This window comes from Polyodon spathula, chromosome 54 (assembly GCF_017654505.1).
Source record: "Polyodon spathula isolate WHYD16114869_AA chromosome 54, ASM1765450v1, whole genome shotgun sequence".
Taxonomy (NCBI): Eukaryota; Metazoa; Chordata; class Actinopteri; order Acipenseriformes; family Polyodontidae; genus Polyodon; species Polyodon spathula.
The window spans coordinates 594,937-621,404 of NC_054587.1; the positions used below are offsets into that span (position 1 = coordinate 594,937).

The following is a 26,468-nucleotide window of genomic DNA, read 5'->3' on the forward strand; positions in this document are numbered from 1 at the left end:
AAGACCCTCCATTTCGAGATGACCCCAAGGACCAGAACTACAAGCCCCACATAGAGAGGTAACGACCCTCGCTGCTCTCACTGCCTCGCTCGCTCGCTGCCTCCCTGCCTCTCTCCCTCACTGACTGAAAGCCGCTTCAAACCTCATTTTAAAGGCTTTGTTTTGTTTTTACCGCTTCCTGTTTTGTTGGGTTTGTGCTTCGATCATTCCGAGTGCTTCTGGGTTCTGCTGCTCCTCCAATGTCCAGATCTTAGCATTTTAAATATGTTGCTCCCCTCTCTCTATCCTCTCTCTATCTCTTTCTCCTCTCTTCCCCCTTCTCGCTCTCCTCTTCCCCTTCTCTGTCTCTCCCTCCTTTTCTCTCTAACCCTGCTCTCTCTCTCTCTCTCTCTCTCTCTCTCTCTCAGGGACCCTCCTAACCCTAAATCGAAGCCCCGCCATCGCTCTCAGAAAGGGAAGGAGGATAAAGAGAAGAAGTCTGAAATCAAGCTGGAGGCCGACGTGAAGGAAGAGAACGAGTTCGGAGAGGAGGTGGAACCGCCCAGGAAGTGAGAGAGAGAGAGAGAGAGAGGAGGGGGGGTCAGAGTGAAAGGGAAGGGGTGAGAGAGGGAGAAAGAGAGGAGGGGGAGAGAGAGAGAGAGAGAGAGAGAGAGAGAGAGAGAGAGTGGGGGTTAGAAATGGGGGAGAGAGAGGGAGGAGAGGGAGGGTTAGAACGGGAGAGAGAGAGCGAGAGGGGGCTAGAAAGGGAGAGAGAGGGAGGAGAGGGGGTTTGAAAGGGGGAGAGGGAGCGAGAGAGGGGGAGAGAGAGAGCCCCCGCCATGCTCGGTTTATTTGCAAAGACATGAGAATTTTTTTTCTGCCCTCCATATCTGTCCTGTTTGTGTCTTTTCAGGAGAGGCAGGAGAAGGAAAGACGACAAGAGCCCTCGCCTCCCGAAACGCAGGTGAGAATCAGCCAGGCTTCGGAGCGCAGCTTCGTTTTTTATGCGATATCTTCAATTGCAACACAGTGTTAAATAGAGAGAGCTAAATTTATATTCATGCAGCTTTATATAAAATGAATTCTCTCTCAATCCTAAAATTCTGCTGCAAGTCTTTTGACCATTATAGCTGGGCTGACATCTGTTAAGATTTTTAAAGCAGGCTTGTCCGATCACGGTCCAGGCGGTGCCGTTCCCACATTGTCCATTTCCTGTGCTGAGTTCTGCTTCCTGTCGCCTGACAGGAAGAAGCCGCCGATCCAGTACGTGCGGTGTGAGATGGAGGGGTGTGGCACCGTGCTGGCACACCCCCGTTACCTACAGGTAAGTGGTACGACCCGGCTTGAGCAGACCTGTGAAGAATGTGGGCTGTGCCACTGAATACTTTAAACGGGGGGGACAAATATCAAATTTAAATTTTCTATATAAATGTGTTTATATATAGAGACGAGAAATCTAGATTTTCTTTTTTTAAGAATATTGAAAAATAAAAATAAATTGAAGTTGTTTTGTTGTTTTTTGTTTTGATTTTTTTTCTCTCTCTCTTCCAGCACCACATCAAATACCAGCATTTGCTGAAGAAGAAGTACGTGTGCCCTCACCCATCCTGCGGCCGGCTTTTCAGACTCCAAAAACAGCTCCTGAGACACGCCAAGCACCACACAGGTAACGCCAGGGCACCTGGGGAAAGATTACAGCTCCTTCCCAAACCAGTGAACACTGGGATCAGCCCACAGCGCCTTCCCAAACCAGTGAACACTGGGGTCAGCCCACAGCGCCTTCCCAAACCAGTGAACACTGGGGTCAGCCCACAGCGCCTTCCCAAACCAGTGAACACTGGGGTCAGCCCACAGCGCCTTCCCAAACCAGTGAACACTGAGATCAGCCCACAGCGCCTTCCCAAACCAGTGAACACTGGGATCAGCCCACAGCGCCTTCCCAAACCAGTGAACACTGGGGTCAGCCCACAGCGCCTTCCCAAACCAGTGAACACTGGGGTCAGCCCACAGCGCCTTCCCAAACCAGTGAACACTGGGGTCAGCCCACAGCGCCTTCCCAAACCAGTGAACACTGGGGTCAGCCCACAGCGCCTTCCCAAACCAGTGAACACTGGGGTCAGCCCACAGCGCCTTCCCAAACCAGTGAACACTGGGATCAGCCCACAGCGCCTTCCCAAACCAGTGAACACTGGGATCAGCCCACAGCGCCTTCCCAAACCAGTGAACACTGGGGTCAGCCCACAGCGCCTTCCCAAACCAGTGAACACTGGGATCAGCCCACAGCGCTGGGCATCACCCTGTAGAATTAACAGACTACAGACTACAGTGTAATTCTGTACCGTTCTCTGCATCTCGTTCTTCATTTGCGCTTATTTGAAATCGTTCTTGTCCGTTTTTGTCTGATTCGCTGTCCTAATGGAATTTACACTGTAGAATTACTACATTTTTTTTTTTTTAATTTATTTTTTAACTGGGAGTTTAACTGCTTTTCGTCGAAATCTCTCTGCTGTAGTTCTTGGCTGAGTTTGGCGGTTCTTGCATTTTTCGCCGACTTTGTTGTATTTTGTAACTGCTGTGGTCCGGAATGCGATATTTCGCAACGTGATCTTGGATAAGGGCATCAGCTAAGAAATGAATAATACCAATATAGTTCTAATAACATAGTTATCCTAACGATGTTGTGAATGACAACATTAAAGACACATGGAGATGATGTCAGTTATAAACTGAACGGGAGCCCGTCACATGGACGAGGACGCCGCCAGCGCTTCGTGGGTTAATAATCTTCGTTGTTGTTTGTTTGTTTGTTGTTGTTTGCAGATCAGCGAGACTATATTTGTGAATACTGCGCCCGCGCCTTCAAGAGCTCTCACAACCTGGCCGTGCACAGAATGATTCACACAGGAGAGAAGCCACTACAGTGAGTGCAGCTGCTGTACCTCAACCCTGACCACAAACCCTGACCCTAGCACTAAACACTAACACTGAACCTGACACTGACCACAAACCCTGACCTTAACACTGAACCTGACGCTGACCACTAACCCTGACCACTAACCCTAACCCTCAACCCTGACCACAAACCCTGACCCTAGCACTAAACACTAACACTGAACCTGACACTGACCACAAACCCTGACCCTAACACTAACACTGAACCTGACGCTGACCACAAACCCTGACCCTAACACTAAACCCTGACCCTAACCCACAAACCCTGACCACACTAAACACTAACCCTGAACCTGACACTGACCACAAACCCTGACCCTTGAACCTGACACTGACCACTAACCCTGACCCTAACACTAACCCTGAACCTGACACTGACCACAAACCCTGACCCTAACACTAACCCTGAACCTGACACTGACCACTAACCCTGACCCTAACACTAACCCTGAACCTGATACTGACCACAAACCCTGACCCTAACACTAAACACTGAACCTGACGCTGACCACTAACCCTGACCCCTAACCCTGACACTCAACCCTGACCCTGAACAGAGCTCTGAGACAGGCTTCTATCCCTATCCCTGACCATTAGCCTTAGTGTTGTTGACATTATTATTATTACCATCAGTCCCTCTGTGTCTCTCCTCCTCATTGTTTTTGATGCTGCTGTTGATGATGATGGATTTATCATTAACCCCTCTCTGCGCTCTGACCTAGCACAGTAGATATCTCAGTGTACCTCTCTCTCGCTCAGGTGTGAGATCTGTGGCTTCACGTGCAGGCAGAAGGCATCTCTGACTGGCACAGCAGCTAGCTCTGTGCCTCGGTGTGTGTGTGAGTCTCAGTCTCTGTTCCCCTCTCTCTGTTCCTCTCTCAGGTGTGAGATCTGTGGCTTCACGTGCAGGCAGAAGGCGTCTCTGAACTGGCACATGAAGAAGCACGACGCAGACGCCTCCTACCAGTTCTCCTGCAGCATCTGTGGCAAACGCTTCGAGAAGAAGGACAGCGTGGTGGCGCACAAAGCCAAGAGCCACCCGGAGATCCTCATCGCCGAAGCCCTGGCCGCCAACGCGGGGGCCCTCATCACCAGCACGGGGGCCACCGAGGAGGAGGGCGCGGGGGTGGGGCCGGGCCCTGAGGGGCTCCTGCTGTCCTGCGACCCCCTGGTGATCTGTGCGGAGGAGTTGGGGACCCCCAACGCCAGCCAGCTGGGGGTGGAGAGGCTGGTTATGGATCCCCAAGCTTTGAGGTCGGACGCCCGGATTCTGGGCTCCAGCGCTGGGCTGATTGTGGACGCAGAGGCCCTGGGGGCGGCTGGGGAGGTCCTGATTGAGGATTCGGGACAGCACCTCCTAACCCTGAGGCTGGGGGGGGTGGGTGGCGGGGGTGGGGACCTCTTCCTCAGCGACTCCCTTCCCCCCCGCCTCTCCCTCCCTTTAAAAAAAAAATTCGGATGAGGATAAAAAATTTTTTTTTAAAAAAAATTTGTGGTGGTGATTTTTTATTCTTTTAAGAGGGGGGGAGGGTAAAAATAAGATGTTGTTGGTCGGGGGGGAGGGGTGGATCTAAAAAAAGTAAACTGACAGGTCCCCCTCCCCCCCCCCTTTGGTTTCAGTAAAAAACTGACAGGACAAGGGGGGTAAAACCGTCATTCGTGTTCCTATATGTTTTTTATTTATTAAGTACTTCTAGAATTAAAAACTAAATAAAACATGACATTACTTCTTCCTAACAAAATGAAAAATGATTACTTTTATTTTTAATTGATATTATTATTATATTATTATTATTATTAATTTTGATTCTATATATCCTTTTTTATACCAGGTTTTAAGTGAAAACTCATCTTCAACTTTCCCTCGGCTTAATTCAACAGCAACCCCAACTGTAGAAATTCTTCGTAACTCAAAAAAAACCAGTGTCATTTATTTTATATTCTATGAGCTATTGTGTGGGTTTCATGAATTCTTTTTTTTAAATTTCCAGAAATATTGTGCGAGAGAGGGGAGAGGAGAGGAGGGTGAATTCAAACTTACTTTTTTTTGGTTTTGAAAACCCTGTTTTGTAAAAAGCCAGACAGATCTTATTAAAAATAACCCTTAACGTCACTCGAGATGTTGGTGTGGTTTTTTTTCTAAATATTCAAATCCACGCGAACTTCACTCTCTGCAAGCCACAATTACCCTATTTTTCAAACAATTTCCCCAGATTTTAAATATGGTTGGTGCTGATTTTATCCAAACAACTAAACTACAGAAGCAATTTCCTTCCCCCCTCTTTTCTTTTTGTCGTCCCTTCTTGTTCTCGTTAGTTTTGAGGTCCTGCTTGCCGTGGGTCTGGGGTTCAATAACCATGTTGATAAACGCACACACACACACACACACACACACACACGACAAACCACAGGCTGGTTTTCAAATAAATCATTTTAATACACCTTTTTTTTTTTTTTACAACGATGACAACTCGAGAGCGACGCGGTTTTGAGGAACAGAAATAGAGTGAACTCACTCAGCTTCATAGAGTCCAGTGAAAGCTGCTGAATAATGTTCCCTTGTTATCATATTGAATTGCACCCCCTCTATATAGAATGAACTCCCTCAGCTTCATAGAGTCCAGTGAAAGCTGCTGAATAATGTTCCCTTGTTCTCATATTGAATTGCACCCCCTCTATATAGAATGAACTCCCTCAGCTTCATAGAGTCCAGTGAAAGCTGCTGAATAATGTTCCCTTGTTAACATATTGAATTGCACCCCCTCTATATAGAATGAACTCCCTCAGCTTCATAGAGTCCAGTGAAAGCTGCTGAATAATGTTCCCTTGTTAACATATTGAATTGCACCCCCTCTATATAGAATGAACTCCCTCAGCTTCATAGAGTCCAGTGAAAGCTGCTGAATAATGTTCCCTTGTTAACATATTGAATTGCACCCCCTCTATATAGAATGAACTCCCTCAGCTTCATAGAGTCCAGTGAAAGCTGCTGAATATGTCCCTTGTTCTCATTTGACACGCTTATGCTATCGCAGGTCCTCCCTACTCAGTAGAAGAATGAACTCACTCGAGCTTACATAGAGTCCATGAAAGCTTAATCTGATACATATATCCAGTGTGTGTTGCAGTATTGAAGATTGCACAACGATGATCGCCACCCCCTGCTTATTAGATAATCTCCCCTCCTCATAGAGCCCGTGAAGCTCGACTAGGTTTTTCCCGTTGTTAACATAGGAAGTTGCAGGCCCCCGCTTATAAGTTGCGTGCCCTCACTTCATAGAGTCCAGTGAAAGCTCTGAAGAATGTTCCCTTTGACATATGTTCCCTTGTTATCATATTGAATTGCACCCCCTCTATATAGAATGAACTCCCTCAGCTTCATAGAGTCCAGTGAAAGCTGCTGAATAATGTTCCCTTGTTAACATATTGAATTGCACCCCCTCTATATAGAATGAACTCCCTCAGCTTCATAGAGTCCAGTGAAAGCTGCTGAATAATGTTCCCTTGTTCTCATATTGAATTGCACCCCCTCTATATAGAATGAACTCCCTCAGCTTCATAGAGTCCAGTGAAAGCTGCTGAATAATGTTCCCTTGTTAACATATTGAATTGCACCCCCTCTATATAGAATGAACTCCCTCAGCTTCATAGAGTCCAGTGAAAGCTGCTGAATAATGTTCCCTTGTTATCATATTGAATATAGAATGAACTCCCTAGCTTCATAGAGCCCACGCTGTGAATAATGTTCCCTCGCTCTCTGGGCTTGGTAATTCTTCATGGAGCGCTTGGGTGGCACCAGTGTGTCACTCAAACCCGGTTTCCTCTTCCCGGTTCTGGGCTGGCCTGGTTCCGCACAGTCCCGGTGTTCTGCCGACTCTGCGGCAGGAGTCTGGGTCGAGCCGGCGGGGCTCGGGACCGGGGTCTGCAGCTCGCTGTCGTGCGCGAACTTGCAGTTGTGTCCGAAGCGGCAGCGCCCCTGCTGGCGGTAGAGAAGGCACACTTTCCTGCCCCCGATCAGGGCTGGCTTGGGCTGCAGCGTCAGAGGCACGTGCCTCTGCAAGACGCTCAGCTGCTCGATCCTCTCCTCCCTGAAGGGGTTACTGAAGACGCTGCAGCCCGGAGCGCTTGCTCCGAGCCTGGGAGCCGGGAGTTTGTTGTTCTGGGTCTCCAGGAGTTCCGGAACGGGAACGGGTTCCGGATCGGAGCCGTCTTCATCGGTGCTAGTGTCGCCGGATTCCAGCAGGAAGTTTTTCCCAGGTTTTGCGGCGTTGTTGTTTGCTCTGCGGGATTAAAACAGGAGAGAAATGTGGAGGAAATTTAATTCAGCAGTGGGGATTCGATTATTATTATTATTCTTATTTAGCTGCTATTTTTATCCATCCAAAGCGACTTCCAGAGACCAGGGGGGTGAGCTCTGCATCATCAACAACTACTGCTGCTGCTGCAGAGTCTCTTCCAATAGGACCTCAGTGAGTTTGTTCCAATAGGACCTCGTTTGTTTGGCGTCTCGTCCGAAGGACGGAGCACAAGGAGGTTCAGTGACTCGCTCAGGGTCTCTCTCACACACACAGTGAGTCAGGGGCTGCTGCAGAGTCTCTTCCAATAGGACCTCGTTTGTTTGGCGTCTCGTCCGAAGGACGCAGCACAAGGAGGTTCAGTGACTCGCTCAGGGTCTCTCACACACACAGAATTGATCGTTCTCTTGTCTTCCTAATAAATGTTATTATCATGTTCGCTCTGATTGTAAAATACATCTCAATTCTTTGAAGACGTGCAAAGACAGGCGAGCTATCAGAACAGTGAATGCCTTCAGTGGTATTGACTTCTGAACAAAGTCTTTGAACTGTCGATTTTAACAGCCTTTAGATATTGAGAAGCCCTGTTTATAGATGATGATGATGATTATTATTATTACTCTCTTTTTTAATTTATTTTCTTTGTATTATTAATTCATTGATTAGGGAATGTATATGCCTCATTGTTCATTGTGCAATTTTAACTATTGATAGATTGATTGATTGATTGATAGATCGATCGAGCATGTACATGCGAGTTATCAGTGTAATTCTCCCAAAAACAGTTCCGCCGCGATCCGACAAAAAATAAACCCCTCTTTAAGAATATTATTAGTACAGGCTTTTTAAATCGCCTGCCCCGTTGCAAAGCCTAAAAAGGCGACCCACCCCATTCTCAAACCTGCTTAGCGCTGTAGAAGCGAAGCTGACGTGCCCTTCATGAATTATTACTAACGCACTAAAATAGAGGCGGTGTGGCTGCACTGCCGCGGTATTGACACTAGATGCCGCTGTTGCTAACACTACTCGCAGATTGTAATTATGAATCTTGTGCATGCAATATAATAATTTGCGCGGTGCCAAACCGAGCCCTAACCCTAAATAACAGCGTCTCAGTTGCTATGCATGTGTGTTAAATAACTTTGCTAGTGCGACACTAAATAAAACGACTGCGCCTTTGGCTCACACGCCCGTGTTGCAACGCAGCGGTCGGGTTTCTCCGCGCACTGGGGACTCGGGGTGCCCGGTTTATAACGTTTGCAGTCCGTACCGTTTTGGTGGCGGTGCCGTGCCCGCGTCTCCTTCGCTTTCCGACCCGGACGACAAGCCGTACCCGACAAGCGAGCTCCGCAGAGCAGCCATGCTTCTCCTGTCCCCCGGTCCCTGTCCTACCTCTTAAAAACAGGGGAGAGAAAGGGTGGGGGGGGAGCTGATATTCCTGCCTCACCGACACACCGCGTTGTCAAAGTGCGCCTCTGTTATGAATATTGCACTCAATTTATAGGTTTAATTTTGACGGGAATGGGGAAAAGTCCGCGTTAAAAAGGGCCGGGTGACTGTTTCGATTGTTTGTTTGTTTTTGTTTTTTTGCATTTTGCATTTTGCATTTTGCAGCACCCCTCCTTTTCTCGCAGAAATGGAGGAGTCCGAGTCGGAGCTCGTTCTGCGCAGATTCCGTGCAGACTCGGACGCCCATTGGCTAAGTCGCTGTCACGCGTCGACAGCGCATGCGTGCTGTTTACTTTGCTAAAATAACCCTGGATGACGCGTGGATCTGCCCTGGTGGGTTTGACGTCCTGTCTGGGGCAGATGCAACGCCAGTAGACACTGGACAGCGTCCCTCACCTGCATGTCCTTGTGACTAACGACAAAACGTTTAACATTGCCTCTTGCTTTGAGACGGATGCAAAACCCCACTGTAGGTTTAACAAATGGGCAATTCCTTGCATTTAACGATGCAAAACCTGTATTTTATAAATGCAAACATATACACAGGGCCTCACATCTCAGCTTGCATGGATATATAAGTAAATCAGATCTGAGATTTGCAATCAGTTTTCACATTATAGAATTGCTGGCAGTATTTTAAAGTTATCAATGCAAAAAAAAACACAACCAGGATTTTAAAATGCATTTTCTTAGAGCAGTATTATTATTATTATTATTATTATTATTATTATTATTATTATTATTATTATTATTGGTCTTGAGGTTTCGTTTGGATCTTAGCTTTATAATTCAGGAGAGAGAGAGAGAGAGAGAGAAGAGAGAGAGAGAGGAGAGAGAGAGAGAGAGAGAGAGAGAGAGAGAGAGAGAGAGAGAGAGAGAGAGAGAGAGAGAGAGAGATTCAGTGCAGAAGCTGGATCGTTTTGAAGCAATGGCTTTGGGGCGCAGGGTAACGGCAGCTGCACTCTGCTGTGCTTTGCGGGAAACGCCAGTGAAGGGACCACCGTGTCCTGGATGAGAGACGGGAAGCCGCTCCACACAACAGAACTGGAGCTCTCTCAGGACATGCAAGGGGGCAGCTTTACCTACACCTGTGTGGCCCCAACCCTGCCAGCAACCGGACCATCACTGTGACACCTTCGGAGTACTGCGACGAAAGAAAAGGTAAGTCTCCTCTCAGCATTAGCAACCCTGCAGCTACAAGACCAGCACTGTGACACCCCTTCACATTACTGCAGTGAGTCTCCTGACTCTTGTTCTCTTATCGCCCTAGCAACATTATCACTGAACATTTGTTATTTTGCTCCCTTTTCCATAGGGACAGAGGGTGAAGCCACCTCACTAAGACCCTCCACTGAGTTCATTGCGAGGGCGCTGGTGTTCACAGTGCTGAGTGGAGTCGTGATCACAGTCTGTGTGGTCGTCTGGAAGAAGTGGGATGCTTGCAGGTAAGGGTTGCACAGCATGGTTACAGCACAGGGTCTTGTATAGATGAAAGCCGGCTCTCTATTGAGTTCGTTGTGAGGGTGCTGTTGCTAGCAGTTTGAATTTGGGAGGAGATTGTGTCAGTCAATTTGAAAGCACCGGCCCCAAAGCTCTGTTCATTTGATCCGTGTTTAACAAGCTGTTAACTTGTTTCCTCCTGACAGGGTTGCTGTAAAGCGTCCTCCACTCAGCCGGCAGACAGACGATAAACTCGCCACTGTGTACGAGGAAGTGCAGGCAGAGAGCTAGTGTCTCGCAAGAACCTTGTGTTTGAGGTAAACTGCACTGTGGAATATGAATCTTGAATAAACCCTGCTGGTCTGCGCTGGACTCGCCTGACCTCAGCGCCTCGTCGGACCCCGCAGGAGCCGCCGCAACCAAACTCTGCCCGGCCTCCTCTTTCAATAAGTGTTCTTGTAATACCACCTCTCCCCACCAGAGGTCAGCATAGCACCAATGTTTTTTTACATCTCATCTATGCCGAGTTACATTGTTTGTTATTAAGTTGTCTGCGCACTTTTGCGATTGCTTGTGTGTTTAGAACATGGATTATACCTTGTATGTGTATAGTACACAATTGTGTAAAAATAAATGATCCTTCTTTGTTGCTGTTTTCGTTGGTGATTTTTATACATTTAATATTCCGACAGTATCAAAATGTGAAAGAAAACTGGAAAATGTGATGCATATGTAATCCTATATTTTACTGTACATCGTATTTATGGAGAGAGTGTCTCACGTGTCTCCGCCGCCCCCCCCCCCCCCCCCCCCCCCCCGAAAAAAAGAACTAAACTCAAATTGACCAGAGCAGAGAGAGAGAGAGAGAGAGAGGAGAGAGAGAGAGAGAGAGAGAGAGAGAGAGAGAGAGAGAGAGAGAGAGAGAGAGAGAGAGAGAGAGAGAGAGAGAGAGAGACAGAGACAGAGAGAGAGTGAGAGAGAGAGTGTTCACTTCTATAGCTTCAGTGCAGAAGGGCGCCTTTTAAACCATGGGACACCGCTGGCGAGGAATCGGCTTTCTCTGTTTCATGTCGGTGTACGGTGAGTCATTTATCCTCTATTATCTAAAAGTTGTGCAGTGATGTTCCTTTTTTTTTTAAAGGCGAGGGTTCAGGTCGCAGCTGTTTCGGTATTTATCGCCGTGTTATGAAAAGGTGTTATCATCCTTCATACAAAATATCCACGCCTGCTTTCTCACAAACACAAGATATAATATTCCGTAGCGGTACCTTTATGTATATATGCACACACTGTTAACGGCTTCTTCGTTTTCAAGTATATATTTTTAGTTTTACTAAGAAGGGAAACACATCTTTAAGAGTACTGAAGGATATAGACGCTTTAAATCACAATGCGGATAATCTCTTCCGTAGCGTATGCTGACAATACTAACAAAAATATTCATACAAGCGGGATATTATTATTATTATATTATTATTATTATTATTATTATTATTATTATTATCTTGTATAATATTAGACAAACTTCCTTTGTCTAATGTTATACAAAATGATTACTTTTCATTGTCCTTTTTTATGGGAAAAACCCAGTCTGTGAATGAAATATATTACAATAGGACGATAGACGTGCCAATGTTTGCCCTGTCTATTTGAATATGTATTTACATTTTAAGGTTGACGAGAGGCATCGTTATAACACTGTGTAACACAATTTTTGTTCCTGGGTAGTAAGTGTTATTTCCTAATTGCTTATGCCTCACAAGTATAGAAAATGGCTATTATTCCCCACAAACTTTGCTTTTGTGACCAGGACAGTGATATTTCAAAATATCACTATTTCCAATGGGAAAACGGGCAAATGTGTGTCTCTTCGTTCACATAAAGTCAGAAAAAAACAACATATGAATCCAAATTAACATGTATTTATACTAAAGTAATACAAAAATGACTACAAAAGATTTAGAAGCGAGTAGTTTTTCGAGATACTGTTAAATACAGTATAATCGTAAATCTCGAAAAACTACTCACTTCTAAATCTTTTGTAGTCATTTTGTAGTCAAGACACACATTTGCCCGTTTTCCCATTGGAAATAGTGATATTTTGAAATATCACTGTCCTGGTCACAAAAGCAAAGTTTGTGGGGAATAATAGCCATTTTCTATACTTTTGAGGCATAAGCAATTAGGAAATAACACTTACTACCCAGGAACGAAAATTATTATTATTTTTTTGTTACACAGTGTTATCAACGCTAAAGAGAAGGTTTGGGGTCGCTGTTTTCATCAGAGAAAAAATGACAAGATTCTGCTGTTTTGCGTGTGTAAAATATATATATATATATATATATATATATATATATATATATATATATATATATATATATGAGAGAGAGAGAGAGAGAGGAGAACTATTTCTGTGTTTGAAACCGTTGTTGTTCCTCTTAATAAATCCCTATAACGTCAGTGCCATAAAACCATGTTTGTTTAAATTTCCCGTTCACGTCTGTTCATTAAAAACAGAAGTTGTAAATACAATGACAAGCCAGTGTCATTGTATTTACAAAAAAAACAAAACAAAAAAAAACACAGCGGGGGTCTAACTCCAAGCCTTCCTGGTGTATTTTATTCCATCACCCTATGCAATGGAAACTCTATCAAACGAACTGGAAGCTTCTAAGTATAGCTCAAAGTGACTTGTGTGCAATGAACAAGCAGGCAGCATTTGGCCGTCCACAGAGACTCAATTGTAATGAGTTTTAGATGAAGCAGTTGGCTTGTAAGCGGCCTCTCCATCTATTAGCTGTGGTGTGCAATTCACCGGGCACATCTGTCTCTTCGACAGTTCAGAGATGCTGAGGGATTAGCAGCTCATTCTCAACTGCAAAGCTAGCGGTTTGTGACTGTGAGGCTTTTTCGAAAGGTCTTGGGCTGAGTGCCCTGAGAGAAAGGCTACTGACTCTCTTGGGAGTCTGTTAATTTGGCTCTTCCTGTAGTGTAAGCTTTGATTTCTTCTTTTAAAAAAAAAAAAAAAAAAAAAAAGAAGTAGCCCAATGCTTGATAATGAATTAGAGAACTAGAGTTGGGATATCACACACAGACCTGTATTGCTCTGAAACTCCCAACACAAGCCTTGAGCTGAGGGAAATACCGAATCACACACAAAGAACCACCGAGCTTTACATTCCAGAGAAGATAATAATAATAATAATAATAATAATAATAATAATAATAATAATCTTTATATAGCGCCTTTCATAGCGGAGCACCATCACAAAGCGCTTTACAAGATACGAGGCTAGGGCGTGTGAACTGTGCACAGCTACAGAGTCACTTCCAACAACGTCTCACCCCAAAGACAGAGCACAAGGAGGTTCAGTGACTCGCTCAGGGTCTCTCACACACACACAGTGAGTCAGGGGCTGCTGCAGAGTCTCTTCCAATAGGACCTCGTTTGTTTGGCGTCTCGTCCGAAGGACGCAGCACAAGGAGGTTCAGTGACTTGCTCAGGGTCTCTCACACACACACAGTGAGTCAGGGGCTGCTGCAGAGTCTCTTCCAATAGGACCTCGTTTGTTTGACGTCTCATTATTGGGATAATTCATTCTTATCAATTATTTACTGGATAACAGATGGTATCCATTATCACAGGAAGGGCAGTGCTGGCTGTGTCAATAACATTTGCGTCGAGGCACGACAGTAAACACGCCCCCCTCACTCCACAGCAACGAGGACTTAGTGCTGCTCTGACTGAGTTCAGGAGCTTCTCTTCAATTCTAGCTGCGCTGCCATAGGTATTGTATTGTGAATCGGTAGAGCCCTGGCTAGGACTACAGCTCCCAGCATGCCTCTGCACCCGTGGCAATGGTGAGGGATGCTGGGAGCTGTAGTCCTAGCCAGGGCTGTACCACTGCGCAATACTGAGCAACAAATAATTATAATAACTACAGTGTCTGACAAAATACGATTGCTCAGAAAGACGGCGAACGTCATGAACAGAAAACGTTTTCTAAACGCTACTCCTAAAACCCTGTTCAGGACATGCAAGCTTATATAGTCAGACCATCACAGAGAAGGATGGAATAAAAGAGAAATCTTTCTGTTTGACTGAGTCTGCTTCTATGCTTCTTTGCTTCTCTGTGGTCAGCTCATGTGTCACATTTCTTGCAGCTTCTGAAACCGCGTGTCATAGCGTGAGACAGAGCCGCGTGTGGTCAGAGCTGTGTTGGCGTCGAGGCAGTTCCCCTCTTTTTAAGACCCTGTGTGGTTAGCTGAGAGTCTGACACAGGCGATCGAGAACCGAGCTTTGCAAATCCTTTGATGTTTGAAAAACTGAGCTCCTTTTAATACATTCAGAGGAACTAGAGTTACAGTTTGATTCTATTGACGGCCATGACAATGAAGATAATGAACCAGCCCCCTTCTCAAAGCACAGTGAAGCACAGAGAAGATCACAAACACACCAGTGATATTTTTTTCACATTTTCACTCTGTGTGTTTTCGTTCACAAACTCCAGTTACTCAGTGGCTAAGGGGACTGCTTTTCTACGAGGGGAAAGCTTCCAGTAGCTGAAAATCAGCCTTCGCAAGAGAAAAACAGGAAATCGCATCTATGAATAGATTGTGGGTCATTTTGTGAAACAAAGACCATTTTGAAAGCTTGTATTTTGTGGCTTGGAAGCCTGATAATGCAGTACAAAGACCTTCAGTTATTAGACGGCATTCAATTGATGGGCTGGAGTTTCTGAGCGAGTCACTGAACCTCCTTGTGCTGCGTCCTTCGGACGAGACGCCAAACAAACGAGGTCCTATTGGAAGAGACTCTGCAGCAGCCCCTGACTCGCTGTGTGTGTGTGAGAGACCCTGAGCGAGTCACTGAACCTCCTTGTGCTCCGTCCTTCGGACGAGACGCCAAACAAACGAGGTCCTATTGGAAGAGACTCTGCAGCAGCCCCTGACTCGCTGTGTGTGTGTGAGAGACCCTGAGCGAGTCATGGAACCCTTCAGTTAATTCTAATATGGAAATAATATGCAAATAACCCTAAACTGAAAAAGGGTGTTTTGTATTCCCATTAGATGACTGTATCATATTAACATCAGACTCTATTATATATTATAAAGACATTTCAGAGGGCTGGATCTCATCAATATCAGGGTCTAGTGCTGTATATTATAAAGACATTTCAGAGGGCTGGATCTCATCAATATCAAGGTCTAGTGCTGTATATTATAAAGACATTTCAGAGGGCTGGATCTCATCAATATCAGGATCTAGTGCTGTATATTATAAAGACATTTCAGAGGGCTGTGTCTCATCAATATCAGGGTCTAGCGCTGTATATTATAAAGACATTTCAGAGGGCTGGGTCTCATCAATATCAGGGTCTAGTGCTGTATATTATAAAGACATTTCAGAGGGCTGGATCTCATCAATATCAGGGTCTAGTGCTGTATATTATAAAGACATTTCAGAGGGCTGTGTCTCATCAATATCAGGGTCTAGCGCTGTATATTATAAAGACATTTCAGAGGGCTGGATCGTGCTAGGGATAGATCTAGTGATAGATAGGCAGGAATTTCCGTCAGAATGAGTCGCTCATGGGAACTCGATACCTCCATTCCCACAGTTCAGCAAGATGTCGTGTCTAGGGATTTCACGGTCGTCGAGGGAGTCAAAAAACGGCTGTTCAGAAAAGTTTACTCAGTAGTTTTTACACGTTCGACCCCGTTCTTTTGTTCAATACTGTGTATCCATAGGACTGCAAGGCAGATTTAAAGAGAAACTAAATTCTGACTGATAACTGATAATAATTTAGGGTATGCGGTATTTATTAATATTAATTGATATATTTATTATTAATAATAATATTATTCTTGTAACTTCTCTGAGTGTCAACTTTGGACTTATCTAGTGACCCTGAGACTAAACGATGCTCAAAGATACGTGCTAATAATAATAATAATAATAATAATAATAATAATAATAATAATAATAACTCTAATCCTTGTCTATTAGATAATGGTTACTCGATCCCTAACCAGGATTGAAATACAAAGTAAAGATGTTTCTTTTCACAAGATGAAGAAAGTCGCGACGCGCTGGCAAAGAAAAATATTTTGTCTCTGGAAAGAAGAAACGAGATCACGGGACCAGACTGTGCTTAAATTACATTTAGAATACAAAGTACATAAAGCAGCCTGCCAGTGACATCATCCACCCCAGCAATATAAACCAGTGTGTCCTATTTTAAAGCAGAGGAAGCCAGCCCCTCTTATTGTGTACACATTGCTGTCTGTTACGAGTTAGTCCTGTTTCTTCTGTAAATATTTGTGTGAACAGGATCTTGTGTATAAAGATACAGTAAACGTGTCCTTCAGAGATATTACAAACTCTAAAATGAGGAAAGAAGAGGGGGGTGGGGTGCGGCGATTCCCTCGTCAACTGTTCTTGTGGGTTTCAGTTCTATTTAACGCGTTTGATCCAGGAAGTCTGAACAAAAGAAACGGGTTTGTTTTGTCAATGATCCTTAAAAAGATGAATCTGTAATAACTGGAAACACTTGAATGACAGCTTAGCTCTTATTAGCTTTATTAACAGGATCACTGGCCCCTCCCTTTACAGGAGCACTGACCATCTTTAAAATCCATTCTCTCACCTCTTATTAGCTTTATTAACAGGATCACTGGCCCCTCCCTTTACAGGAGCGCTGACCATCTTTAAAATCCATTCTCTCACCTCTTATTAGCTTTATTAACAGGATCACTGACCCCTCCCTTTAAAGGAGCGCTGACCATCTTTAAAATCCATTCTCTCACCTCTTATTAGCTTTATTAACAGGATCACTGACCCCTCCCTTTACAGGAGCGCTGACCATCTTTAAAATCCATTCTCTCACCTCTTATTAGCTTTATTAACAGGATCACTGGCCCCTCCCTTTAAAGGAGCGCTGACCATCTTTAAAATCCATTCTCTCACCTCTTATTAGCTTTATTAACAGGATCACTGACCCCTCCCTTTACAGGAGCGCTGACCATCTTTAAAATCCATTCTCTCACCTCTTATTAGCTTTATTAACAGGATCACTGACCCCTCCCTTTACAGGAGCGCTGACCATCTTTAAAATCCATTCTCTCACCTCTTATTAGCTTTATTAACAGGATCACTGACCCCTCCCTTTACAGGAGCGCTGACCATCTTTAAAATCCATTCTCTCACCTCTTATTAGCTTTATTAACAGGATCACTGGCCCCTCCCTTTACAGGAGCGCTGACCATCTTTAAAATCCATTCTCTCACCTCTTATTAGCTTTATTAACAGGATCACTGACCCCTCCCTTTACAGGAGCGCTGACCATCTTTAAAATCCATTCTCTCACCTCTTATTAGCTTTATTAACAGGATCACTGACCCCTCCCTTTAAAGGAGCGCTGACCATCTTTAAAATCCATTCTCTCACCTCTTATTAGCTTTATTAACAGGATCACTGGCCCCTCCCTTTAAAGGAGCGCTGACCATCTTTAAAATCCATTCTCTCACCTCTTATTAGCTTTATTAACAGGATCACTGACCCCTCCCTTTAAAGGAGCGCTGACCATCTTTAAAATCCATTCTCTCACCTCTTATTAGCTTTATTAACAGGATCACTGACCCCTCCCTTTAAAGGAGCGCTGACCATCTTTAAAATCCATTCTCTCACCTCTTATTAGCTTTATTAACATGATCACTGGCCCCTCCCTTTAAAGGAGCGCTGACCATCTTTAAAATCCATTCTCTCACCTCTTATTAGCTTTATTAACAGGATCACTGGCCCCTCCCTTTAAAGGAGCGCTGACCATCTTTAAAATCCATTCTCTCACCTCTTATTAGCTTTATTAACAGGATCACTGGCCCCTCCCTTTAAAGGAGCGCTGACCATCTTTAAAATCCATTCTCTCACCTCTTATTAGCTTTATTAACAGGATCACTGACCCCTCCCTTTAAAGGAGCGCTGACCATCTTTAAAATCCATTCTCTCACCTCTTATTAGCTTTATTAACATGATCACTGGCCCCTCCCTTTAAAGGAGCGCTGACCATCTTTAAAATCCATTCTCTCACCTCTTATTAGCTTTATTAACAGGATCACTGACCCCTCCCTTTACAGGAGCGCTGACCATCTTTAAAATCCATTCTCTCACCTCTTATTAGCTTTATTAACAGGATCACTGACCCCTCCCTTTAAAGGAGCGCTGACCATCTTTAAAATCCATTCTCTCACCTCTTATTAGCTTTATTAACAGGATCACTGACCCCTCCCTTTAAAAGAGCGCTGACCATCTTTAAAATCCATTCTCTCACCTCTTATTAGCTTTATTAACAGGATCACTGACCCCTCCCTTTAAAGGAGCGCTGACCATCTTTAAAATCCATTCTCTCACCTCTTATTAGCTTTATTAACAGGATCACTGGCCCCTCCCTTTACAGGAGCGCTGACCATCTTTAAAATCCATTCTCTCACCTCTTATTAGCTTTATTAACAGGATCACTGGCCCCTCCCTTTAAAGGAGCGCTGACCATCTTTAAAATCCATTCTCTCACCTCTTATTAGCTTTATTAACAGGATCACTGGCCCCTCCCTTTACAGGAGCGCTGACCATCTTTAAAATCCATTCTCTCACCTCTTATTAGCTTTATTAACAGGATCACTGACCCCTCCCTTTAAAGGAGCGCTGACCATCTTTAAAATCCATTCTCTCACCTCTTATTAGCTTTATTAACATGATCACTGGCCCCTCCCTTTAAAGGAGCGCTGACCATCTTTAAAATCCATTCTCTCACCTCTTATTAGCTTTATTAACAGGATCACTGGCCCCTCCCTTTACAGGAGCGCTGACCATCTTTAAAATCCATTCTCTCACCTCTTATTAGCTTTATTAACAGGATCACTGACCCCTCCCTTTAACAGGAGCGCTGACCATCTTTAAAATCCATTCTCTCACCTCTTATTAGCTTTATTAACAGGATCACTGACCCCTCCCTTTACAGGAGCGCTGACCATCTTTAAAATCCATTCTCTCACCTCTTATTAGCTTTATTAACAGGATCACTGGCCCCTCCCTTTACAGGAGCGCTGACCATCTTTAAAATCCATTCTCTCACCTCTTATTAGCTTTATTAACAGGATCACTGGCCCCTCCCTTTAAAGGAGCGCTGACCATCTTTAAAATCCATTCTCTCACCTCTTATTAGCTTTATTAACAGGATCACTGGCCCCTCCCTTTAAAGGAGCGCTGACCATCTTTAAAATCCATTCTCTCACCTCTTATTAGCTTTATTAACAGGATCACTGACCCCTCCCTTTACAGGAGCGCTGACCATCTTTAAAATCCATTCTCTCACCTCTTATTAGCTTTATTAACAGGATCACTGGCCCCTCCCTTTAAAGGAGCGCTGACCATCTTTAAAATCCATTCTCTCACCTCTTATTAGCTTTATTAACAGGATCACTGGCCCCTCCCTTTACAGGAGCGCTGACCATCTTTAAAATCCATTCTCTCACCTCTTATTAGCTTTATTAACAGGATCACTGGTCTTAATAAGTTTGTATAAGTGGCTGAATCAATTTTTGCGTTTGAATGTCAGTGAGATCCAGAATTTATCGCCACCCTTCATTTCAGCCTCTGACCTAAGATGGCCGCCACACCTAGGTCACGTGACTCGCTGGCTTGCGGTTGCTGAAGACTTAACGTTCTGAGATACTGTCTTCATTCTGTGATTCTCTAGGTCCAGTTTGATCGCGTTACAACAAAAATGCAGCCGATTGTATTGTCTGATTGTGTGGGATCTCTCTGGTCAGCCTTGTGTCACAGAGCATGCAGGGTGGTTATGATTGGGGTCACAAAAGGAGTAGACAAAGGGGCATTCAGAACAGAAAATAGGAGGCACTTTTTTACACAGAGAATTGTGAGGGTCTGGAATCAACTCCCCAGTAATGTTGTTGAAGCTGACACCCTGGGATCCTTCAAGAAGCTGCTTGATGAGATTCTGGGATCAATAAGCTACTGACAACCAAACAAGCAAGATGGGCGAATGGCCTCGTTTGTAAACTCTCTGATGGTCTTATGATTCTCCAGGCAAAACTTGTCTGATGTTTTTTGTGTTTTTAGGACCCGGCCTGTCTGCAGCACAGCTTGAAATCCAGCAGGTGAACGGGATCGTGGGGGAATCGTTCACTTTCCCTGTGGCAATACCGAACCTAACTGCTGAAATAGAGGTCCACTGGAGATATGGAGCAGCAGATCCACATGGGTTTATAGCAAGACTTCAGGATGGGAAGATTAAGACCGATTTTAATGAGAGATTTAATTCAAGACTGCAGTTGAACAGGAGCACCGGCTCCCTGCAGATCAACAATTTAAGCACAAAAGACAGCGGGTTTTACCAAGTGGAGACAGTGAAGGACATATATAGCAAGAGATTGCACCTGTCCGTTTACAGTAAGTGCCAGATTTCAACTAATCTAACTCACTCTTTCATTCTTTCTTTCTTTCTTTCATTCTTTCTTTCTTTCAGCTGAAACTATAACAGTTTCATCCATAACCTGAAAACAGTGAATAAAGTTAAGACCTTCTAAAAGGAATTAAACTGAAGACTGGTTAAATCTTTTCTCGGTCAATGTATTTTGCTTGTGAAACTAAAGCTGGGGGCCTTCCCTGTGCTTTACCAGACCTCTCTGTGCTTTACAATGCTTCCCTATGCTTTACCAGACCTATGTGTGCTTTACAATGCTTCCCTATGCTTTACCAGACCTATGTGTGCTTTACAATGCTTCCCTGTGCTTTACCAGACCTATGTGTGCTTTACAATGCTTCCCTATGCTTTACCAGACCTCTCTGTGCTTTACAATGCTTCCCTATGCTTTACCAGACCTCTCTGTGCTTTACAATGCTTCCCTATGCTTTACCAGACCTCTCTGTGCTTTACAATGCTTCCCTATGCTTTACCAGACCTCTCTGTGCTTTACAATGCTTCCCTATGCTTTACCAGACCTCTCTGTGCTTTACAATGCTTCCCTGTGCTTTACCAGACCTCTCTTGGCGTCTACATTTCGTTTAATTTCCTTAAGTTTGAAAATAATTCTGTTTTAGATGTTTAAACTTTTAACCCATTCTGAATATTTGTATTTATTTATTTTTACTTCTGAAAAAAGCTCATTTTAATATGATATTAAAACAGGAACAAACTCCTAACATTAGAGACACTGAGATGCTACGCAGAAGCCCCTTTCTGTATCGTTCATGGTTGGGTTTTGTTCCCTTCCACAGCCCCTGTGCCAGAGCCTGCTGTCAAGCTGGTCCATGCAGGCAGGGCGCAGGGTAACGGCAGTTGCACTCTGCTGTGCTTTGCGGGAAACGCCAGCGAAGGGACCACCGTGTCCTGGATGAGAGACGGGAAGCCGCTCCACACAACAGAACTGGAGCTCTCTCAAGACATGCAAGGGGGCAACTTTTCCTACACCTGTGTGGCCAGCAACCGTGCCAGCAACCGGACCACCACTGTGACACCATCGGAGTACTGCGACGAAAGAAAAGATAACACAGGTGACTGTTTGCGTTTACCCGGTTTCTTCAGTTTGAATCAGAAGGCTAATCATTGAATACTGCAGGTAGGATAACCATCACGCCTTGTTTAGGGTTGTAAGATATATTTGAACTGGTTGTTTATTTTGGTCCTCAGGTGGTCCTGAAAACCCGATGAGTCGCATTTTGATTCCTGTGCTAGTGATTGCTGGGATCGGGGTCCTGGCAGTCATTTTGATGACACTGTATCTCAGGAAAAAGAAGACAGAGTTTGAGAAAGAAGGCAGGTACTTGTTTTATAGCTGAAAACCCCTTTAATCGCGAGTGAAGGTCACTCTTTAGCACTGGCAGGATCAGAGTCTCGGGGTGTGTGGAGGCTGTCTGTGTGTCTGTCTGTGGAGGCTGTCTGTCTGTCTGTCACACTTACATATATATACAGCATACAGAGAGAGAGACGCTTGTCCGGTTTTTGGTCAAACTTAGTGAGGGGTGCCCCCAGCCCATACGTTATGGAGGACGTATTTAAATATACGTTTGACGGTGTAATGCAGTTTAAGCACAGGTCGAGCAGTTTATCTTTGACCTTTTATATAGAAAAAATAAAAAAAAAAACTTGCTCAAACAAGAGTTTGTTGTCTAAACAGCACGCCAAGCCTTGCAGTATTATTGCAAAACAACATTTCCCATAATCGTCGACACAGACGTCAGCTGGATGATACCGGCGCAGTCCTGCGTGAATACCCGGTGAACCCAATCCATCTCTAATGCTCTGTTCTGTTGCAATAAATAGCTTTTTTTGTTTTTGTTTCTTCACTGTGCCGCTCCTGTGAGTTAGGACCAATTCACAATACAATAACTACGGCAGCGCAGCTAGAATTGAAGAGCAGCTCCTGAACTCGCAAAAGCAACACAGACTGAGCAAAAACAATGTAATACAGCCCAGTCCGGCTCATTGCAGTTAAAGAACTACAGCTCCCAGCATCCCTCACCATTGCCGCGGGTGCAGAGGCATGCTGGGAGCTGTAGTCCTATAGCCAGGGCTGTCCCGATTCACAATACAATAACGTTGCCAGCGCAGCTAGAACTGAAGAGCAGCTCCTGAACTCACAGTCAAAGCAACACAGACTGATGTGAGTTTCACATGTAAAAGCAAGCCCAGTCCGCTCATTACATTATGTCGAAATCAGGCAGCTAACAAGCATTCGCCTCGCGCAATTGCCGCGCGGGTGCAGGTCATGCTGGGAGCTGTAGTCCTATACCGAGGGCTGTCCCGTTCACAATACAATAACGTTGCCAGCGCAGCTAGAACTGACAGAGCATCCTGAAGATCATCGGCAAAGCCACACAGGGCTCCATTTCATGATAAAAGCATCCCGCCGCAACAGGGTGAAGGCTAATAAGTTATGTTTGCAACGGGTGTAATATACAATCTATACTTCTCGCGCAGATTATCCTGCCCAGATTATGCCGTTAGTCCACTACAAAAGCAACGCAGACTGAGCAAAAACAATGTAATACAGCCCAGTCCGGCTCATTGCAGTTAAAGAACTACAGCTCCCAGCATCCCTCGCCATTGCCGCGGGTGCAGAGGCATGCTGGGAGCTGTAGTCCTATAGCGAGGGCTGTACCGATTCACAATACAATAACGTTGCCAGCGCAGCTAGAATTGAAGAGCGGCTCCTGAACTCACAGTCAAAGCAACACAGACTTTTCAACATGTTAAAAGAAACGCAGTATTAAAACGTTTAAGGTTTAGTAAAATAATAATAATAATAAATAATAATAATAATAATAATTATTATTATTATTATTATATGGTATTTTTATTTATTCATTAGACAACCAAACATTTTTTTTTTTTTTTTTTAAATCTTTGGCTACAGTTTCACTGCAGTCAGGAACTCCAGATTATTTTGCACCCTTTTGCGTGCCCTTTGAAAGGTCCTCAGATTGAACTCCCTCAAGCGTTCCTTGTTTTTAATCCTCCTTCTCCTGTTTTAAAGGTTACACGGCTTCCAGAAACTCGGGTGATATCGAGTACTCAGAAATTATGAACACAGTGTCTCCTACTGGCAGAGGACAGGTCAGTACTCCTTCAGACAGGTCGAAGCAAGGACAAAGTTAGATTTGTCGCCTGTCCTCATTGGAGCCCGTTAGCTGCAGCCGGACTTCTCTGAGAGTAAATCCCATACTCAGAGTGTCAACCTCAAAGCCTTCGAAGCGTTCACACCGCGATAGGGTCTGCAGAAGCAGATTCAGTAGGGCAATATCATTCATTCTACACGTGTTTCTAAGTGTCGGGCGGTCTCTCTCTCTCTCTCTCTCTCTCTCTCTCTCTCTCTCTCTCTCTGTTCGTGTTGAGAGTGTGTTTCATTATCTTGCACTCTTCCTATGACAGACCCTCCCTCCCTCCTCTCTCTTCTCTCCCCCTCTCCCCCTCCTCTCTCCCCTCCCATCTACTCTCTCTCCTCTCCTATCTCCTCTCTCCCCTCTCCTCCCCTCTCCTCTCCTCCCTCTCCTCTCTCCCCTCCCCTCTCTCCCTCTCCCCTCTCCCTGTAACTCAGTTTTTTTTATCAGCTGATCTTTGGTGTCTCTCTTATAATCTGACTCAAGAAGGGAGCACTAGATTGTCAGACACTGCTCTCGAAACTTAGCTCACAAAAAAAGTTTTTTGTTGTTTCTTTAAACAATGTGAGCTTCTCTGAAACAGATAACAGCTTGGTTTTGTTTGTTTGGTTTTTTTTAATGACTCAGTCTCCAGACACTGAATCAGCCTTTTGTCAGCATCTGTCTTTGATATTTAAGACTTTGTGTTGTAACTTAATAGCATTACACCCTAAAGGCAGAAATAGAATCCACTAAAAGCACAATATAAACTATTTAAACCATGAGATAAACTTTCTGGAAAGTGCCTATAAATAAGAACGCCGAGAGCATGCATCAGAAATGACCTGTATGTTCTGTTTACACGTGGAAAACTGTGACAGACAGACAGACAGGCAGACAGACAGCTTAGATATACCGGTAACCCGACTTCTAGTGGAAACGTTAACCATTGAATTTACACAGAAGACACTGAGAAAGACTTCTAGTGGAAACGTTTGCCATTGAATTGACACTGAAGACACTGAGAAAGACTTCTAGTGGAAACGTTTGCCATGAATGCATTACATTTTTTTTAGTATTTGTAAACATTTCAAAGCGTTTTGTTTTTTTTCAGTCTATGTATGTTTAATGCAATAGGAGATACTGCAGATTTCCTTTCTGGCTTTCCTCCTAACAGCATCTATCAGAACTGGCTCCATGTCAAACGAGAGGCAAACTGACGACCATCTACGATGAACTGCGGCAGCCACCGAGCTCCGGAGAAGCACTGTGCTGACGCGGGGCGGAGACAGCTATTGACGGCTATTGTTCTGCATTTAAAACACATTCTCTTACCTCGCATCAGCGCTGGTAACATTGTGACCCCACCAATGACGCGATCAGCATGGCTGGTGGATCCCCACCCCAAACCCTAACCTAACCAACCCAACCTCTTAACTTAACCCACCCCCACCCCAACCCAACCCCCATCCCACCCCACCCACCCCACCCAACCCAACGCCCAACCCACCCCAACCCCAACCTAACCTAACCTAACCTAACCTAACCACCCCAACCCCACCCCAACCAACACCAACCCCAACCCAACCCAACCCAACCCCACCCAACCTAACTTAACCCACCCCACCCCAACCCAACCTACACCCACACCACCACCCCCACCCCAACCACCCAACCCAACCCAACCCAACCCAACCAACCCAAACCTAACCTAACCTAACCCACCCCACCCCCAACCCCACCCCACACCCACCCCCACACCCCCACCCACCCCACCCCAACCCAACCCAACCCCAACCCGTTGGGTCCTCAACCTAACCTTGGGTTAACCCGTGTGCCAACCCAACCAACCCAACCCAAACCAACCCACCCCACCCCAACACCCCACCCCCACCCCACCCCAACCCAACCCAACCCAACCACACCACAGCCCAACCCAACCCAACCCAACCCAACCCAACCCAACCCAACCCAACCCAACCCAACCCAACCCAACCCAACCCAACCCAACCCAAGCCACCACAAACCCTACCCACCACCATACCCAACCCAACCCACCCAACCATAACCCAACCTAAGGTGTGTTTTGGAACCCAATTGGATTGGGTGGTGTGGGGTTGGTGTTGGGTTGGCCCCACACCCCAAACCACACCCAACCTTGGGGGGGGTAACCTAACCTAACCCACCCCACCCACCTAACCCACCCCCCAACCCAACCAACCAACCTAACCTGAAACCCAACCCTATTTGGACCTAAACCCACCCCAACCCACCCCAACCCAACCTTAACCCAACCCAACCTATTGGCTTGGGTGGGTTGGGTTGGATTGGTGGGGGGGGGTTGGGTTGGGTTGAGTGGGGTTGCACCCAACCCAGGCCCAAACCCCACCCAACCTAACCTAACCTAACCCAACCCACCCACCCAACCCAACCTAACCCAACCACCCAACCCACCCAACCTAAACCCAACCTAACCTAACCCCAACCAAACCTTGACCTAACTCCAACCCCCCACCCCACCCCAACCCAACCCAACCAACCCAACCCAACCCAACCCCAACCCAACCTAACCTAACCCACATTTGGGTTGTTGGAAGTGGGTTTGACCTTAGCACTCCCTGAAAGCAGTCAGTGGGTTTGACCAATTAGCAATCGTTTCCATAGCAATAAACTGGGACTCATTTACTTCCATT

The 26,468-nt window shown here is 45.2% G+C and overlaps 3 protein-coding genes across 5 annotated transcripts in view; 2 read left to right on the forward strand and 1 right to left on the reverse strand.

The window, feature by feature from the left end:
• Window positions 1-4,393, forward strand: part of LOC121307218 (E3 ubiquitin-protein ligase ZFP91-like) — an 11,399-nt gene extending 7,006 nt beyond the window's left edge. Inside the window, exons 5-11 of the mRNA XM_041239356.1 lie at window positions 1-58; window positions 408-548; window positions 893-943; window positions 1,225-1,303; window positions 1,531-1,645; window positions 2,800-2,899; window positions 3,814-4,393. The exon at window positions 1-58 is cut by the window's left edge and continues 32 nt beyond it. Coding sequence (XP_041095290.1) covers window positions 1-58; window positions 408-548; window positions 893-943; window positions 1,225-1,303; window positions 1,531-1,645; window positions 2,800-2,899; window positions 3,814-4,393 — 1,124 coding nt within the window. The remainder of the gene's footprint in view (window positions 59-407; window positions 549-892; window positions 944-1,224; window positions 1,304-1,530; window positions 1,646-2,799; window positions 2,900-3,813) is intronic.
• Window positions 4,394-4,547: 154 nt separating this feature from the next.
• Window positions 4,548-8,652, reverse strand: si:ch211-113e8.11. Its single transcript, XM_041239357.1, has 3 exons — window positions 8,497-8,652; window positions 6,664-7,211; window positions 4,548-4,558 (listed from the first exon to the last, which is right to left on the reverse strand). Exons 1-3 carry the CDS (start codon window positions 8,586-8,588, stop codon window positions 4,548-4,550), a joined length of 651 nt encoding a protein of 216 aa, XP_041095291.1. The 5' UTR covers window positions 8,589-8,652.
• Window positions 8,653-11,030: 2,378 nt separating this feature from the next.
• LOC121307191 (SLAM family member 5-like) lies at window positions 11,031-25,138 on the forward strand. 3 transcript variants are annotated; one of them, XR_005948279.1, is made up of 6 exons: window positions 11,031-11,195; window positions 20,257-20,586; window positions 21,415-21,690; window positions 21,827-21,956; window positions 23,673-23,752; window positions 24,953-25,037. XR_005948279.1 is itself a non-coding variant. In XM_041239331.1 (6 exons), exons 1-6 carry the CDS (start codon window positions 11,144-11,146, stop codon window positions 25,049-25,051), a joined length of 963 nt encoding a protein of 320 aa, XP_041095265.1. In that variant the 5' UTR covers window positions 11,031-11,143; the 3' UTR covers window positions 25,052-25,138. The 3 variants fall into 3 exon arrangements, 2 of the variants coding, with proteins under 2 accessions (XP_041095265.1, XP_041095267.1); XM_041239331.1 differs by having other exon boundaries at window positions 21,827-21,952; window positions 24,953-25,138; XM_041239333.1 differs by lacking the exon at window positions 23,673-23,752 and having other exon boundaries at window positions 24,953-25,138.
• The last annotated feature ends 1,330 nt before the right edge of the window (window positions 25,139-26,468 follow it).

What these genes read in the sequence shown, in the direction of transcription:
- LOC121307191 (XM_041239331.1), top strand. Translation starts at nt 11,144, where the DNA reads ATGGGACACCGCTGGCGAGGAATCGGCTTTCTCTGTTTCATGTCGGTG. An exon ending in CGAAAGAAAAGATAACACAG is followed by an intron (nt 21,691 to 21,826) that starts GTGACTGTTTGC and finishes TTTGGTCCTCAG; the next exon opens with GTGGTCCTGAAAACCCGATG. An exon ending in GACAGAGTTTGAGAAAGAAG is followed by an intron (nt 21,953 to 23,672) that starts GCAGGTACTTGT and finishes CCTGTTTTAAAG; the next exon opens with GTTACACGGCTTCCAGAAAC.
- si:ch211-113e8.11 (XM_041239357.1), bottom strand. Translation starts at nt 8,588, where the DNA reads ATGGCTGCTCTGCGGAGCTCGCTTGTCGGGTACGGCTTGTCGTCCGGG. An exon ending in ACGGCACCGCCACCAAAACG is followed by an intron (nt 7,212 to 8,496) that starts GTACGGACTGCA and finishes TTAATCCCGCAG; the next exon opens with AGCAAACAACAACGCCGCAA.